Raw genomic sequence first — 16,859 nt, 5'->3', positions numbered from 1 at the left:
CTTGGGTGCAATCCCTGGTCAGGGAACTAAGATCCCGCAAGCTGTGTGGCCAAAAAAGGAAAAAAAAAAAAACCTCCTGGGGATATTTAATATCTATGTATTCTTATGTTTAAGCATTGACACATATATAATGCCACCAGCAAATTAGTCTTAAATAAGAACACAGCCTTTCGTTTCCCATTGAAAATATTCTTCTTTTCCTTTGATATTTATATCAATTAATTTCCAGTTGAGTTTCCTTAGTGATCTTGGAAGGACTCCTCCATCAATTCTCCCGTACGCCACATAGTACTTATTCTTTATTTATTAAATTTGTAGCCATGAAGCAAACCATGCCCATCCCACAGGGATTTTCTGGCATAAACCAATTCACACTTGATAGTCTTAGAAAATCAGCTAATATGTTGAAGGCTGAATATATAAAGTTTTTCCCTAGCAATGTTATTCTGTTCTTTTAAAGATATATACATATATTTTTCTTTTGACTTCTGGATATTGTTTAATTTATGGCTGTTTGTTTGCTTGGTATATTTACCTAAAGGCTTGAAAGGCATGGCTGCTCTGTCATCAACTAGATTTAAAGGAGATTTTTCTAAAGATTTTGTACAAAAATTAAAGAATTTATAAGTATTTGGAGTAAATGTTCTACAGCAAGCCAGTACTGCACTGCAAATTTCTCTTTAAAATATTTTTATATTTGAACGAGGAATTTATAGCTGTTTGTCTTTCATTTGGCTCCTTTCCAAAGCTAAAGGCCAAGGAAAGAAAAGAAAATCATGGCAAGAAAGTTGCAGAATATTCCTACGGCTGCTTTTCGTGACTCTACATACGATGAGGAGGCAATGTGTGGATGGGTTCTTGGTAAAAACAGAGTTTGGCAAAAATATTCAGAAAACTATGAGGGATGAATAAACATCTTAGAAGAACTGGAAAAAGAAAAGAAAATGCAAAGTGAAGGCAAGTCTCTACTCAGAGTCGAAATAGCGTTCCTCGTTTTAGATTTATACAGACACATGTTTATGGCCTTATCAGCACTTTTAAGCCTGAGGACAACAGGGACTTTTAAAACCCCATTATATTTTAACACAATTTGTACAGTATTAGGGTTATTTTAATGGAATTCCTGACCGTAGATGTTATAATAGTATTCATTCCTATTCTTTTAAATTGATATTTATTAGTTGTATCAATGTTTTTACTGCTTTTTGTTTTGTTTTTCTTTCCTTGAATATCTTCCTGTTTCTTATATGTATATACATATATAGTCAACACGCATGTTATATGTCAGCAACTTTATGTCAAACTGAATAAACTTAAAAAAAAAAAAAAAGGAAAAGAAAAATCTCCAAATCTACCCTTGCCAAAGTTACTTTTGATCATCCACATCTACTCTGGTTCTTACTCATACATATACTATACATTCAATTTTATATCACATTTTTTACTTAGGACCACATATACATTTTCTGATATTGTTACATAGTTTTTTGTTAAGATTATATAGGTATAAAATTTTTCTTAGGCCTTTTTTTTTTTTTTTTTTACTAATGGGCATTTCTGTCTTTTTAATTATTTGGTATTATAAATAATATCAAAAGTCATCTTTATACCATGTATTTCCTCCAAACAAACGTTCAGAAATGAAAACATTGGAGGCCATGGAGTTAAAGCTCTTTGACACATGATGGTTGTCAAAGGATGCTGCTGAATTTCAACTGTTAGCATTGCATGAACACAGAGGTTTCGCTGAAACTTTTTTTTTTCTAACGTTTTAGATTTTAAAGATACTTCTCCTATATATCCTTTCAGTTGACATCCACAATGTTCACAGCACAGCCCTTCTGTGATGATGGTAGTCAATTATTATTCTAATTCTATTGATAAGCAAACAAGGTCTCAGAGTTGAGTTACTTTTCCATGGTGACAAATACAGAACGGGAATAAAACCCAGACCTGCCTCAAAATACAGGGACACTTCCACTCTTCTTCAGTTTATTTTCCTTCCTACCTTTTAAACCAGAATCTTCAACCTGAAAATTCTCCACTTTCCTTAATTTTTCTTCAACACTTTACTTTCCTGTGTAAAAGACTTTCAGTCTCTACTCCAAACCAGGACTCAAAGCTCAATGACTTTATATACAGAAACTGTAGAAACAGATCATCAAGAAAACTCAAGATACTTAGAAGGCACGTACATTTATTTTTCAGAATGATATTAGGGGAAGATTAGCTCTGGTAGGGAAAATGTTTTGCAGTTAGATATAATTATTCAGTCAGAAACATCATGAATCTAATTTTATAATGCATTTCTTATTTGATTTTAAAAATGAACTTAGCATCTTCTATAGACAGAAATGCTAAGCGTAGTGGAAAGAGGGCAAGCAAGTTAGCCATTATAATTACTAGCTATACTCATGCTACACAACGAAATGTTCAAAATGCAAGTAAATTTAACATCATAAAGTGAAAACAAAATGATTAAATTTTTGCAGACGTTCAAAATAAAATTTTGAGTGAGATGTTTACATTTCTTCAAATGTCAGGAAAACAGCGACAAGAAGAGAATGGTAAGCTGTCATCAGAGAAATGTAAATCAAAACCACAATTAGGTATCACCTCACACCTGTCAGAATGGCTATCATCAAAAAGACCACAAATAACAAATGTTGGCAAAGATGTGAAGAAAAGGGAACTGTTGTACACTGTTGGTGGGAATGTAAATTGGTGCAGTCACTGTGGAAAACAGTATGGAGGTTCCTCAAAAAACTAAAAATAAAACTGCCATAAGATCCAGCAATTCCACTCCTGGGTATATATTTGAAGAAAATAAAAACTCTAATTCGAAAAGATACATGCACCCCAATGTTCATGGCAGCATTATTCACAGTAGCCAAGATATGGAAGCAACCTAAGTGTCCATCAACAGATGAATGGATAAAGAAGATGTGGTACATATATACAATGGAATATTACTCAGCCATAAAAAAGAATGAAAAATTTTCCACTTGCAACAACATGGATAGACTTGGAGGGTATTATGCTTAGTGAAATAAGTCAGACAGAGAAAGACAAATACTGTATGATATCACTTAAACATGGAATCTAAAAAAATAAAACAAACTAGTGAATTAAAAAAAAAAAGAGTGAAAGAAACCTACCCAACACCACCAGAGGTCTCTGCAGCTGAGTGTTGGGTTAGAATTTCCTCTCCAAGACTGGCTACTGACTGGAGGAGGCTCTTCTGCTCTGCTAATTCCTGTTCCAACTCCTGCTCAAGGAAAAGGACAAATAAAAACATCTTTGTTACTTTACGATTATTGTCTACAATCACAGCTCTATGTCTAGAAAATTCTCAGAGAACTTTGGTAGTAAGTTTTTAAGTTTGCACATTACATAAAAGGTGTGGTTTAGGTAACTGTTCAGACATGTCTCCAAGTCTTCTGTAGCTTTCTTTGGCTTTGATAAAAGATAATCTCTGAATAATCTTGAAAAAAAAAAAAATCAATGAGAAAAGAAAATTTTGCTGGGCAATGGTGCCCTCAAGTGGTACAAAATGCACTTTCACTTTTCAAAAATTGATACTGCCTTGTTCTAACTGAAAGAGATCCTTGAGAGCAACAGCTCTCTTCAATTTCCCACTCACTTGATAAATTGGATCATCAATGGACTCAGTTTTACTTTTTCATTATTTATAATAAATGTCTCTACTCTTTGATAAAATATTTTAATATGTCCTATCCATAAAGTTAAGATATCAATGAGCAATCCTTCTCAAAGCTCATTTGTTTCACCTGGCAGTAATCTGCAATCCTATTTTGTGATGGTATCTACTTGAGAGCTGAAAGCAAATTTCATTTCTTTTAAAAACATGTAACTCAGACATTTACCAATTCTCAGAGGCCTTTCTGAGGTTTTCATTATTTATAATAGAGGCAAGACTAGAAATAGAGGGCAGATTATAACTGAGTAACACTGTTTTAAAACTAAGCACAAGCTTTTCTTAGAGAACTGACTTTAAAATGACCCATCATTCCAGTGGTCACAAGTAAGTACATGGAAAGGAAACAGCCAGGTCCTGCTTCTGTCCAAAGAGAAGATAAAGGGGCATTCTATCTTTAGTACAGAAGGAACTTGTCCTTCTAAAACATTTCTCTCAAGGTGTCTGTTTGGTCTATCTGCAGGCGAGAAGGTCAGGAAGTGCGTTACTTTTTGTTGCTGGAGGCTGCTCTGTCGCTGTTGGGTCCACGCGGTCCGAGCTTGAGCCAGCCATTCCTGAACGCCGGGGCTCTGAGTGGCAGCCAGGTCAGCATCGCTCTCCTCCTTCTCCTGGGCTGTCCCCTGCTTTAAACGAGGCAGAAATCAAGAGTCATACTACCCACTGGAAGACCTTAACCAAAACAGAGTGACGGCTCCTTTTTAGTGTGGTCTGAATAATGATACCAAAGTGGCTCCATTTGGACATGAGACCACATTAAAAAAAAAAAAGGTAACACAAAACCCACCGAATTTATGGCATTTGCAGGAGGGAGAACAATAAATAGATGATTATACTCAAAAATACTTGAGGGGGAAAAACTGTCCTTTAGAGGCTAGGATTTTTAGCTGACTGATGTGGTCACCACATATTATTCTGGAATTTTTTCCATGAGAATATAACTCTAGATCTTATTTCCTTTACTGTCACCACCAGGACTAGACTCCACTGCCATCTGTTGCCACTCTGGCTTTGACAAAGTATGGCTAAAGGAGAAAGCCAACGTAATTACTTATTACCCGGGCAGGAGTTTATTCTTCCTGCTAGACTACCCTGACGGAATTTAACAGGCCCTAAAATACGGTGTATCAGAATGGAACTAGTTCTGAATGAGTGCCTTTCTACTCCCATATATTTATATGTCAAAGGATAAATTACACCACTTCGGTATGACTCATTTACTAAATACGTATCAGCACCCACTGTGTGTCAGGCACTGTTTTGGGCATTGGGTGGTATTCAGCTCAGAAGCCAGACAAGGGCCCTGCTGGGGAGACAGACAATAAACAAACAAGATAAACTGGGATGGTGATAAGAGCTACAAAGAATGTGAAACTAGATAATGGGATGGAAAGTGAAGGGGAAGCGTTTCTTAGGCTGGGCAGGAAGGCGTCTTCAGAGCTGACAACGTGTGTGGAGTGCTGGCAAAGATTGCGGGAGGGGCCTCCAGGCCTAGGGAACCGCTGGAGCAAAGGCTGTAGGGGAAAGAAACTTAGCATCTCGGAAAGAGCAGAGACAGGGCAAGCATGGCTGGAGCGAGGGGAGGGGCCGGGGCAGGCGCAGAGAAAGGGAACATTCTTTAGGCTGCTTGCACGGAAGAGTCATCCTGCCGAGCTGCTGCTGTCCCGGCCTTTGGCTCTTCTCTGCCGAATCTGACCACGGAATGGGGTCCAGCCACCCCAGCTCAGCCCGCCTGACTGCCCACGAAGACCCTTCTCTTCCTCTTATTTTCAGAACTGTACACTAACTCTTACAGAGAAATAGATGGGGGCTGTTTCCCCTCTGTCTTACTCAATAGAATCTCATAATTAAACTGTAAAATGTTCCAGATCGTGAACTTGGCAACAGCGGTATCCGTGCTTGAAGTGCAGTGAAGGAAACAGTGAAACCTACAGGTACTATTTATATTTCATCCTTTCCAGATTCTGAGCCACCTTAGCTCACAGGTACTTGCTTTCCTTTAAGATGATCCAGCTCCCCAGTAAAAGAATGTGGTTTAGGTAGAACAACTGGCATGCCACTGGCCTAAAACATGTTATTTGCATTTCGCAGGACCTTCAGGTGGCTAGTGACACCCAGGTCAGTATGTTCCCCGCCCTCCCAGGAGTGCCTCTTCCAGAGAAGCAGTGATTTTCCTGAAGGTGGGAGGTTTGGGGTGGTCCGGCATTCCTCCAGGACTGAAGGCCACACATTTCTGCATAAAGCAGTCTCCCCCATCTGAGAACGCTCCATCTACCCAGAATAAGTTCTGAGAGATCCTGGCTTTTCCAGGCAAGGACGAAACAGCAGGTGAAAACGGACCTGTAGAGAATGACCCCAAAGAAGTCAGTGTAACAGGTTGAAAGCCGTCCCTAGTCAAAGCCCCAGTGACAAAACAGTGGCCATGGCCCTGACCTGCTAACTCTCTTTTGTGGGCTCCAGCCACTTCCTCTATGCTTTGCCCTTCAGTAAAGGTTTGTTTTCAGAACCCAGCCTGAAGACTCCCGTGGAAACTCCTCAGGGCACCAGCTCACCCTTCTCTGAAGGTAACTATAGTCCGACTGAGAGCTCTGATTTCAAATTCCTCACACTGGGGAAAAATGCCAATTGTACTTGGAAAAATAACAATTGAAATCTTAGGTCTTAAGGACAACTTAACCACTTTTACATGCACAGACACATCTCAGATTCTAAGACAAAATCTAAGAAGGGGACTCATATTTGATTAATTGAATCCACAGCTTTAGAAAAAAGGAGATTATGCAGCATCAAAAACAGATGCCTAGTATGCATTTTCTCTGTGGTCAGGTTTGGTTTTTCAGTTAGCCAATTTTTCTCTGGCTGATTTCATCATTTTGAAACATCAGTCTTGGACCACAGGAAGCAAAAAATGATTAAGAATCTGTTCGAATTTCTTTTCCTTTCCCCTTGGGATACGAAGGCATTGACAGAAGGAATAAAACAATGGTAATTACAGTATCTGAGGTCTGATAACAGTTTTCTGACCTATCTAGGGAATAGGAAATAAGGTGGATTACATGGTCCCGCCTGGGTGGGGCTATGTGAGCTGTTTATTTTGGAAATACTAGAAGAGTAACCATTTTTGCCAGGAACATTCCTTGGAACATTAGTGAGGATTAGAGAATGCTAAACATTAAATAAAACACTTATTTATAAAGCATTTCATTATTTATATAGGGTGAACTCTGTTCCTTAGATGAATGATAATGTGTGAAAATGATTTAAACTTATTACAAAGAAAGACATCATGTAACTCAAGAGATGTTATTATATGCCTGTGTCATATAGAGAAGGAAACTATTTTGGGGTGGGGTGGGAAGAGCTAAATGGATTATTCACTGATATGCCTAGAAGTCCAATTAGTTAAAAAGAATGGCCATAAGACATATGACCATTTCACAGATAACTAGCACTGAGGAATTATGTGCTTATGGTCACACATGATTTAGGAAGGTATTCCAGCTCTCCTGAATTATGCAAACCCAACTTCACTGACGTCCACATTCAATGGAAGTTTTTTTCCCCCCAGTTAACGTTAGTTAATTTTAGATCAACTCCGAATTCTTTACACGCGGGTAAATAATCCTTTTCCCGGCAATAATAATGTAAACAGGACTCTTTTTATTCCTGCAGTTGGAAAAATAATCTCCTCAACAGCTCTGATTGTATTTAGAAAATCAATATTTTATATCCTGGGAACTCATAAGACGAAAAGATGATGGTATTTATAGATACTTTAAAACAAACAACGACCAATTTCAGTGCAAACACTGCCACATTTTTCTGTATTTACACTTCACACAGCAGTATCCCCAGGGAAGCTTACACTTGCGGGCAGTCAGAACTTTAGTCAATGTGAAGAATCCCTGTGGCCATGGGCGGGCAGGATCTGCTGGGTGTGGGCACCAGCCCTACCAGTCTCAGACCAGGCCTTGGAGCATGTCAGGAGTTTTTCCTCCCAAAGAATGTGGTCTGCAAACAGTTGCTGTTATTATTATACTGAGACTGGAGCACTTCCTGTTAAGTGCTACTTGCATGAAAATCCTCAGCATTTTTTAAAAAAAGTTAAACACTACTATGATCCCTATTTTACAGATCAGAAAACATCAGTGAGACAAATTTTGGGAAGTTCAAGAATCTTGCCCCAGAGTCACCTACTCAGTAACTGGTGGCGCCAGGCTGGGGAGACTTCAGAGCAGCAGTTCCAAAGTGACAGCTCGAGAACCAAGCCTGGCTTCTGGATATGCTCTGTTTGGCACACAAATTATTTTAAAATTTTAGAATAAAATGTCAATGTTTTAAAATTGGAAAATTTTAGGTATAAATATGCTTTCTCTGGAAGATCTAGCAATGCTTCCTGTAAATTCTGGAGCTGAGTAACAACTGGTTCTTTGACAGGCGACCAGCTTGCCTAGGTCCTGACTGGGTCAGCTTCACTCATTTATATTCCCTTCCCAGGCCCTGAGGCCTTGCAACTGTGCCAGCACCCCTTCCCCTCTCTAACCTCTAGATGTGCCTGTGTATTAGGCTGGCCCTTCCCTTCCTACCTGCCTCTAGGCATAGGGCACAACTGGAGATTGATAAATGATAACTATCCCAGAGGTGAAACCTTGAAGTCCTTCCCTTTGTTTTGGTTTCTTAAAGTTCATTCACACACCAACAATGGGGGAAAAATGAGGGGAAAAAAAAAAAGCATTATGCGTTAGATTGACAGTATCTTTTATAAAACTAAGTGAACTGTGGTATACTCTCCCAGTTAGAAAATCCTTCTAGTTTTGCTCAACTTTAATACTTTTAACATTTTACTTTTTGCTTTAATTCATAAAGTCAGATTGCGTGTGCATTTTAAAGTATGTGAATTTAACGTGAACAGTTGCATTTTGTCTTTATTGGCATTTATTTATCTAATAGTGAGTTCAAATATTTTTTCATATGTTCATCGGCCATTTGTATTTCTTTTCCTTTGAATCACCTCTTCGTATTTTTTGTCTATATTTCTATTAGGTAACCTTTTCTTATTTTTTTATTGATTTACAGTAAGACTTCTGGAAATTAAGGGAATTAATTCCTGGTCATGTGAATTGCATAGTTTCTTCCATATTTGTCCATGTCATTTAATTTGGTTAATATTTTCTTGGTCATACAGAACTTTCTCATTTCTATGTAGTAATTTTAAAGAAACTAAAATTCTGGGTTTTGGGCATACTGGCAAAGGTCCTTCCCATCCTAAGATTTTTTTTTTTTTTAAATACCCATACATCCAGAACGTTTTAGATTTAGTTTTTACATTAAATCTTTGATCCACCTGTGATGCACTTTTTTCTGTAAAGAGTAGGATAGGGAATCTAGTTTATCATATTTCAAGTGGTTTGCCTATTACTTTATTTATTTATTCATTTTAATTTTATTTATTTATTTATTTATTTTTGGCTGTGTTGGGTCTTCGTTGCTGCACGCGGCCTTTCTCTAGTTGTGGCGAGCGGGGGCTACTCTTCGTTGCGGTGTGCGGGCTTCTCATTGCAGTGGCTTCTCTTGTTGCGGAGCACGGGCTCTAGGCGCACGGGCTTCATTAGTTGCGGCGCACGGGCTTAACTGCTCTGCGGCATGTGGGATCTTCCCAGGCCAGGGCTTGAACCCGTGTTCCCTGCATTGGCAGTTGGTTTCTTAAACACTGTGCCACCAGGGAAGTCCCCTATTACTTTTTTATTATTTACACAGTGAATCATATTTTAAACAGTGACTTGAAATGCCACCTTAAACATTTATCTAATGCCCTTGTATACTGCAATCTCTTTTGGGAATATTTATTCTAATTTTTTGTTCATCCATTTATTGTGCCAATACTAATTATTGTAATATGGTATTTTAATATACAAGAATAATTAACCCCTCATAACTCTTTACTGTCAGAATTTTACAGTTTTTTTCAGGTTTATTTTATTCCAGGTAAACCTGGTATCATTTTGTCACATTTCAAAAATATACAGTTAGTATTTTAGTTGTGAATAACTTAAATTTATGTTTTAGTAGAGGAAAATTTGACATCTTTAAGATACTGTATTCCTATCTAAAAATAAAGTTTCTCTCTATTTTTTCAGTTTTTTTTTGGTATCACTCGGGTTTTAAAATGTTGAGATTTCAAATACTTTACATTTTGTTCATGTTATAGATGGAAAATTATTGTATATTATTTCACTAACTTTTTATTTATACAGGAAAGTTATGGATTCTCTATTTCATCTTTTTAATAAGCCAGTCTTCTTACTAAATTCTTCCATTGCTTCTAATAGTTTTCTGTTGACTAGGCTTGATGTTCCAGATCATATAATCATATGATTAGCAAAGAACTGAAAATACGTAGTTTAGTCCAAAAAAATTTATTACACTGAGAAAGCAGAAGCAATCGCAGTGAATGTTCATTAAGCTCCCACTACGATATTTGTGCCATATCCCCTGCCAGCAACTGTACTCAAATACAGATGTTTCCCTCCCTCCTGATACTGGTTCCAAGACCACTCCCTCCCCTTTGATCCCATCTTCTCCCTTCTAACAAGAAGACTGTTGTGGCAATCTCACTTCTTTTTTATCAATTTTCCCTCTACTGAGTTGTTTCCATCTCCCTGTAAACATGTCATTATTCTTTGATCTTAAAATGGAACAAATTTCTCCTAACTTACTTCTTATAGTTTATTCCATTCCTCTGTTCCTCTTTATAGTGAAACTCCTGAGTTTCCTGCACGCTTCCTCTCCAACTCCCTTCTCCATTCTCACTTTCATTTCAGAGGGTTTTTTGCCTCCACTGTTTCACTGAAAAAGCTGTGGTTGGGGTCACAGAAGACCTGCACGTTGCTAAATCCAGTGGTCAGTTCTCAGTCCTCATTTTAACTCACTTACCCTCAAGCGTCTCCCAGGAACCCAAATCTCAGTTTTCTTCCCACGTCGTTGGTGTTTCCTTTTTACTCTTTTTGATGGGCTCCTCCACATTTTCCAAACTTTTCACACTGGAGTATCCCAGCACTTGGTGCTCTTTATCTCTCCTCACACCCTTGGTGAACTCATGGAGCCTCAAGCCTTTGAGGACCATCTAGAGGCCGATGATTCGGTCTAGGTCTGTCTCTTGAATTCCAACCGCTGCTTAACGTCGAGGACGCATCTCAAACCTAACCTGTCCCTAATGAAACCACTGACCCAACTAGCCCTCCTTCCCCCAGTTCTGTTCCTCAGAGTTATCCACAATCTAATAAGTCCTCATCGCTTCTAACCTCCTAACTGGTCTCTCAGCTTCCACCCTGGTCCCCTACAGCAGTTATAATTTGATCTTGTCACTCCTTTGTCCCCCGACACTCCAATGGCTTCTCAATTCCCCCAGCATAAAAAGCCAAAGCTCATATGATGCCTACAAGGTCCTTTGCACCCTGGGCCCCTGTTACCTGTCTGACCTCTCTCGTCTTGCTCACTCCACTCCAGCCGTTGGGCATATTGAACAGAGCAGGTAGGAGCCCACCTGGGAGCCTTTGCCCTTGCTTCCCCCTGAGCCTGGAACTCTATCCTCCCATGTCCACATGGCTCACTCCTTCAAACGTAACGTAACCAAAGACCGTTCCTTAGTGTTATCCCATTATTATTGGAAGGCTTCCTTGGCCACCCTGTTTAAAACTGCAAATCCACCCAGCCTTGCCTTTATCTACCTGCCTTATGGGTATTTCACCTATAGCTCTTATCATCTTCTAACTTAGCATATAATAATGTACCTTAATTTTATATTACTATCTGTCTCTCCCAAACATAATCCCTTGAAGATGGAATATATAGATATACAGATACAGATAGATGTTGCCCATGCTCTTTCACTCTATCACATAGAACAGTGGCTGGCACATAGTAGTTTCTCAATAAACTTTTGCTTAGTTTTTTTTTTTTTTTTTTTTTTATTTTGGCCACACTGCACGGCTCACAGGATCTTAGTTTCCTGACCAGGGATTGAACCCAGGCACTCAGCAGTGAAAGCACGGAGTCCTAACTACTGGACCACTAGAGAATTCCCGCACAGTTGCTTAATTTTTGTGTAAGATAATAATAATAATAATTCTAATTTGTATAGATTAAAAAAGAACAAAATCAAAATATTAGACAATAATAGTATACAAGGTGCATGGGAAGAAATCTGAGTGAATGTGTTCTAAGTTTCTTGTATTGATCTGGAAGCAGATTAAGATATTAACTTAGAATTTATTAGGTATGCATGATTAAAAAGTAGAGGAAAAAAACAAAGAAAAGCATTCAACCACTTATAAACAAAGGTTGAAAAGGAGAAGGAAGAATAGAAAGAACAGGACAAAAACGGAAAACAAAAAATAAGAATAAAAGTTCAAACATATCAATAATCACAATAAATTTAAATGGACTAAACCTGCCCTTCAAAAGTCAGAGGTTTTCTGACTACATATGTTTAAAACCAACAAAATATAGCTAAATGTTCTTTATAAGAAACAAATCTAAAATATAAGGACCCAGAAAGGGTGAAATCAAAGGAAAATTAAAAGACATGCGAGGCAAATATTACCCAAAAATAGCTCTAGTCGTCTAAAACAAAAATCACTATTAGGGAACGTTAAGGTCATTACACAATAGTAAAAAGGTTCAATTCACCTGGAATATATGACAAGTCTGAAGTTGTGGGTGCTAAATAAAAGAGTCTATCTGAAAAGTAGAATATAGGAGAAATAAGGGAGAAATATAAGAGTGTCATAGGATATCTTAATCCATGACCTATGTTTAAATATTTTTTAAAATGATGTACTTGATAGATTTTGGTAATTATTTTCATTTTCTTTTCTTTTCCTATGCTGCAATTTTCAGGTGTCTGCATTCAAATCGTTCTTACAAAACCTATTTGAAAACCTATGCCAGACTGTGCAAAGCAGGTATGTACATAAGTACGTATCATTCCCCAGCTGTCCCCTTTATGTGTCCCGTGCTCAGAGGCCAGACCAGCCACGTGCAGAGATGCAGCGTCCACGGCTGCAGCCTCACCTGGATGTGGAGCTGCTTGTCGTGCAGCGCTCTCTGCAGCTCCAGGAGGCTCCCCTTGAGGGTCCTCAGCTTCACCGACAGCTGCTCCGCCTCGTCCTTTGTGTGAGCCTTGCCCTCCAGCAGCAGGTTTTCACTGTGGACTGAGAGCTCCGATAAGGCCACCACCTTCTGTTCTATTTCCACCAGCATGTTCTGGAACAACAGAAATAAGGCTGAAATTCACAAACCCTGCCAGTCTCTGCAAAGACCGTGTCTCACAGCAAAACCCAACACTTTACTAGTCTTTCACCAAAAGATCATGCCTCCAGGTTTTTTTTTTTTTTTACCTAGTTTTCTTACAACCTTCAAGAGTGGTACGTAGATTTTAAAACTTCTTTGAGCTTCCTAATTTTTCTCTTATTTAAGATTAGATATTATATAATGAAAAACATATGGAAAGCACATTTTATGTAGCCAACAGATAAGTAGAAAAGACCATTTCTTAGTGTTATCCCATTACTATGATTATTATACTATTTTAGTGTTAGACTGTTATGCTTGTTGCTAATAATAGTAAAGACATCACATGATGAGCCCCTTTTGTGTCAATTTAAAGAGGACTCTCTCTTTCAAAACATTTTTCTTTGGGTTGACTTTTTTCCCAGATTGATGCTTTTTTTACTTGATTTTTATTATTTTTGTCTTTTATATAACGTATTTTTAACCTCACATTTCTGAAAGTTTTCCTAAGAATTTTAGTTTCACTTTCTGTGGCAACTCTCTAGTGCTGCAAGGTTTTCTTCTAAAATGGAGGCTAAATCCAGAAAAGAAGCGAAAATAGTCTCCCCTCTTCCAAAGTACTATTTAAAACAAAAACCAAAAAAGAAAAACAACTAAAAAAAATCAAGCAAAACAAATAACCATATTATTTTCTACAAAAACTGTTCTGTTTTTATATTCCTTAACTCTGAACTCTTTGAAATGCACTTTCTAATTTATACTCAATTATACATTAATAAGAAAAGATATTTTATTTCCCTGTACAAAATCAGAATTACTACCATCAACTTCTAGGACTAAAAGTATGATCTTAAAACCTAGAACTAAGTGGGAAAGTGAAATATTTCATGAAGTGGGGCTTAAAGGATGATTTCCTGAGGATTACTTTTGTGGAGCTAATATCATTCTGTGCAGGACTGTCTTTTCCATTAGGCACAGCTGACACAGTGCTGAGAGCCATAACACTTCTGGGGACACCAGAAAATGTCTTAATTTTAGGTTCTTTTAAAATCAGAAGAAAAAAATGAAGATAATAACAATTAATATATAATGATACCACCCCAGGTTATATTAGTCTCTGTACCAAAGCAACTGTAAGATCAAATATAACTTTTAGTATTTTTATAGAGGAAGAGGCCCATGGAAGCAAAGTACCTAGGGCCCCGAAAGTCATAATGGGGCCCTAATTCCATGTGATAGCCACACTTATAATTATACAACTGGCTTAAAGGCTTGAATGAATTGACTGAGGAACTGTTGTGTACCTGTGTGATTCCACATGCTTCGAGTTTTAAAAAACACCATTTCAATACTTTGCAAAAGTCCTGAAATATATTATCTCAACCACGGACTTTATGCATAACTATAAAAATAGAGACATCCAAAAGGGAGAGATGGGAGTAATGACGAAACATAATTTTGAAATGCTAGTGCATGGGTAATTTCAAGTGCTAGAAGGGAATGCTAAAAATACATGTCTCTTCAGAAAAGGAACTTCAGAAAAATGATAGAAAGAATAAAAAACACTTGCACATGGCTCTCTACTCTCCACCATCAAGGCAGAGATGCTTCGAATACACATAAATAAGAATTTGTCCAAAGAATTTAAAAATCCAAATTATAATAATTAATATGACAAAAAAATCTCAAATCATAAAAGGGATGACCAGAATGACATACAAAGTATTAAGAAAAGAAGTGGCATTCATAATTAATGGCTTGTGCATATTTCCTCTGATTCCAAATGGGAGAAATATGAAGTTGTGCATATGGATATTTAACCTTGCAGATTAGGCCGGGTTTTCTAGAGACTTGCTAGTTAGTTAAATGATAGCACTTTTAAAACATACTTCACCCATGTGTAAAGTCTACTATGCTGATAGTCTTTGAAATTCTGTGACTGGTACATGGGAGTTTATCATCTATTCTCTATGTTTATATGTGTGCTTGAAAGTTTCCATAATAAAGAGGCAAGAAAATAATCTTACAATAAAAACCTTGATGCCATTACCCCTTACCTTAATTTCTAGAGACCTCACATCGAGGAAGGAAATTCTCTCCTCCAGAAGACAACCTTCCCATGTTCAATCTGTCTGCCTATAACTAACAATTTTGCCAAGTTTTCCACATAATATTTCTGAATTAGAACCAAAATTGCAACAGGCCACCTACAGACATCTCCTGTTGTGTTTATCCACAGTCCGATTCACTGATACTAATTCCTCTCGTTGGGTACTTATATTCCTTATTAGCCACCAAAATAGATACCATAAGTGTTTTGGCATCTATAGTCTTTAAGAATGGTCCTTCAGGAAGCTGAAAATGTTCTAAAGAGTAGATGCTCTTGGTAAAATTTTTCAAAAGACTAAGTCCAAGCCTGGATTTCATTTAAGCTTTTATAAGGTATTGTTTTTCTACTCTCTAAGTATATAAAGTATATGGGTTGTGAAAAATCATACAACCATACCAAGTTTTGTTACCATTATGTTTTCTGTAGTTAAAAAATGTGCCTTGTGATGTTGGCATATTCCTTCAAGAACATTTTTGTACCTGGCAGTCCACCAGCTGGGCCTCCATGTCCATGGGCTCCTTGGGTGACCCCAGTGCAATGTCCAGAGTGGCCTTAGTGCTCAAGAGCCAATGGTCCAGCTCATCGGCTTCACAGCGATACCTCTGCAGGGCCTGTTCCTGTCTCTGTTCCTCCAGCTGATCATTTAACTTCTCCTAATGAATTAAGCAGAATGGAACCTAAATCACTCTAAGGTAAAATCATTAGGATTCAACACAGTAGAGCAATGGTTCTCAGGCCTGAGTGCACATCAGAATCACCTGTGAAACTTAAAAAAAAAAAAAAAAAAAAAACCCATGTTTAGGCCACATCACAGACTAGTAAATGAGAATTTGGGGAGGTGAGCCTCAAGATTAGTATTTTATAAAAACTCCTACAATTACTCTTTATTTAAAAAAATTAATTAATTAATTTATATTTTTGGCTGCACTGGGTCCACGTTGTTGCACGCGGGCTTTCTCTAGTTGCCGCGAGCGGGGGCTACTCTTCGTTGTGGTGCGCGGGCTTCTCATTGCGGTGGTTCCTCTTTGTTGTGGAGCATGGGCTCTAGGCACGCGGGCTTCAGCAGTTGTGGCACGTGGGCTCAGTAGTTGTGGCTCATGGGCTCTAGAGCTCAGGCTCAGTAGTTGCAGCGCACAGGCTTAGTTGCTCTGCGGCATGTGGGATCTTCCCGGACAAGGGATCGAACCCGTGTCCCCTGCATTGGCAGGTGGATTCTTAACTGCTGCGCCACCAGGGAAGTCCCTAAAAACTCCTACAATGATTCTAACATGTGCCTAGAGTTAAACGTTCTTAAATAATACATCTACAGGACAAGGCAGATGATATGAATGATAGAAACTGGTCAAGGATTAGAACAAACCAATGGCATAAGACAGTAGGTAACTTGGCTTCAATGTCCGGGAAACTGTAGGAAGTAGTGGGGTCTATGGAAAACTGAAGAACATATCTGGTCCACCTAAAAGGGCAGCACCATGTAGTTTCAGGCAACTGATCCCCTACAGGAAAGGGTGGTCCAGTGTTATTAGTTTCTTGAGCAAAGGCAAAAATTCAAAAATTTTGGTCAGATCTCTGAGGATGTTTTAATGATGGCAAATAATTCATATTTTTAAAAAAATCCAGGCCAATCACTTTATTTCAGAATTCCACAAGGGTTTCATAGAGTGACTGGGGACAGTATTAATGAATTAAGAAGTTAATCCTTAAGATACTCTAAGTACTTTACTTTAAAAATTATTTTATTAA

At 38.0% G+C, this 16,859-nt stretch overlaps 1 protein-coding gene across 4 annotated transcripts in view; it reads right to left on the bottom strand.

Annotated features, from left to right (window-relative positions):
- SYNE1 (spectrin repeat containing nuclear envelope protein 1) overlaps positions 1–16,859 on the bottom strand; it is a 361,050-nt gene that overhangs the window by 135,029 nt on the left and 209,162 nt on the right. For 2 of the 4 annotated variants that reach the window (XM_068550708.1, XM_068550709.1), the window contains 4 exons: positions 15,596–15,769; positions 12,788–12,979; positions 4,207–4,341; positions 3,159–3,268 (listed from right to left, as the gene is read on the bottom strand). In XM_068550708.1, the coding sequence (XP_068406809.1) occupies positions 3,159–3,268; positions 4,207–4,341; positions 12,788–12,979; positions 15,596–15,769 (611 nt within the window). Of the gene's footprint in view, positions 1–3,158; positions 3,269–4,206; positions 4,342–12,787; positions 12,980–15,595; positions 15,770–16,859 lie in introns of those variants that run through there. The other 2 variants (XM_068550710.1, XM_068550711.1) reach the window with 2 other exon arrangements.

The sequence above is a fragment of the Eschrichtius robustus genome, chromosome 9 (assembly GCF_028021215.1).
Source record: "Eschrichtius robustus isolate mEscRob2 chromosome 9, mEscRob2.pri, whole genome shotgun sequence".
Classification (NCBI taxonomy): Eukaryota; Metazoa; Chordata; class Mammalia; order Artiodactyla; family Eschrichtiidae; genus Eschrichtius; species Eschrichtius robustus.
This window is presented reverse-complemented; position numbering and strand designations above follow the sequence as displayed.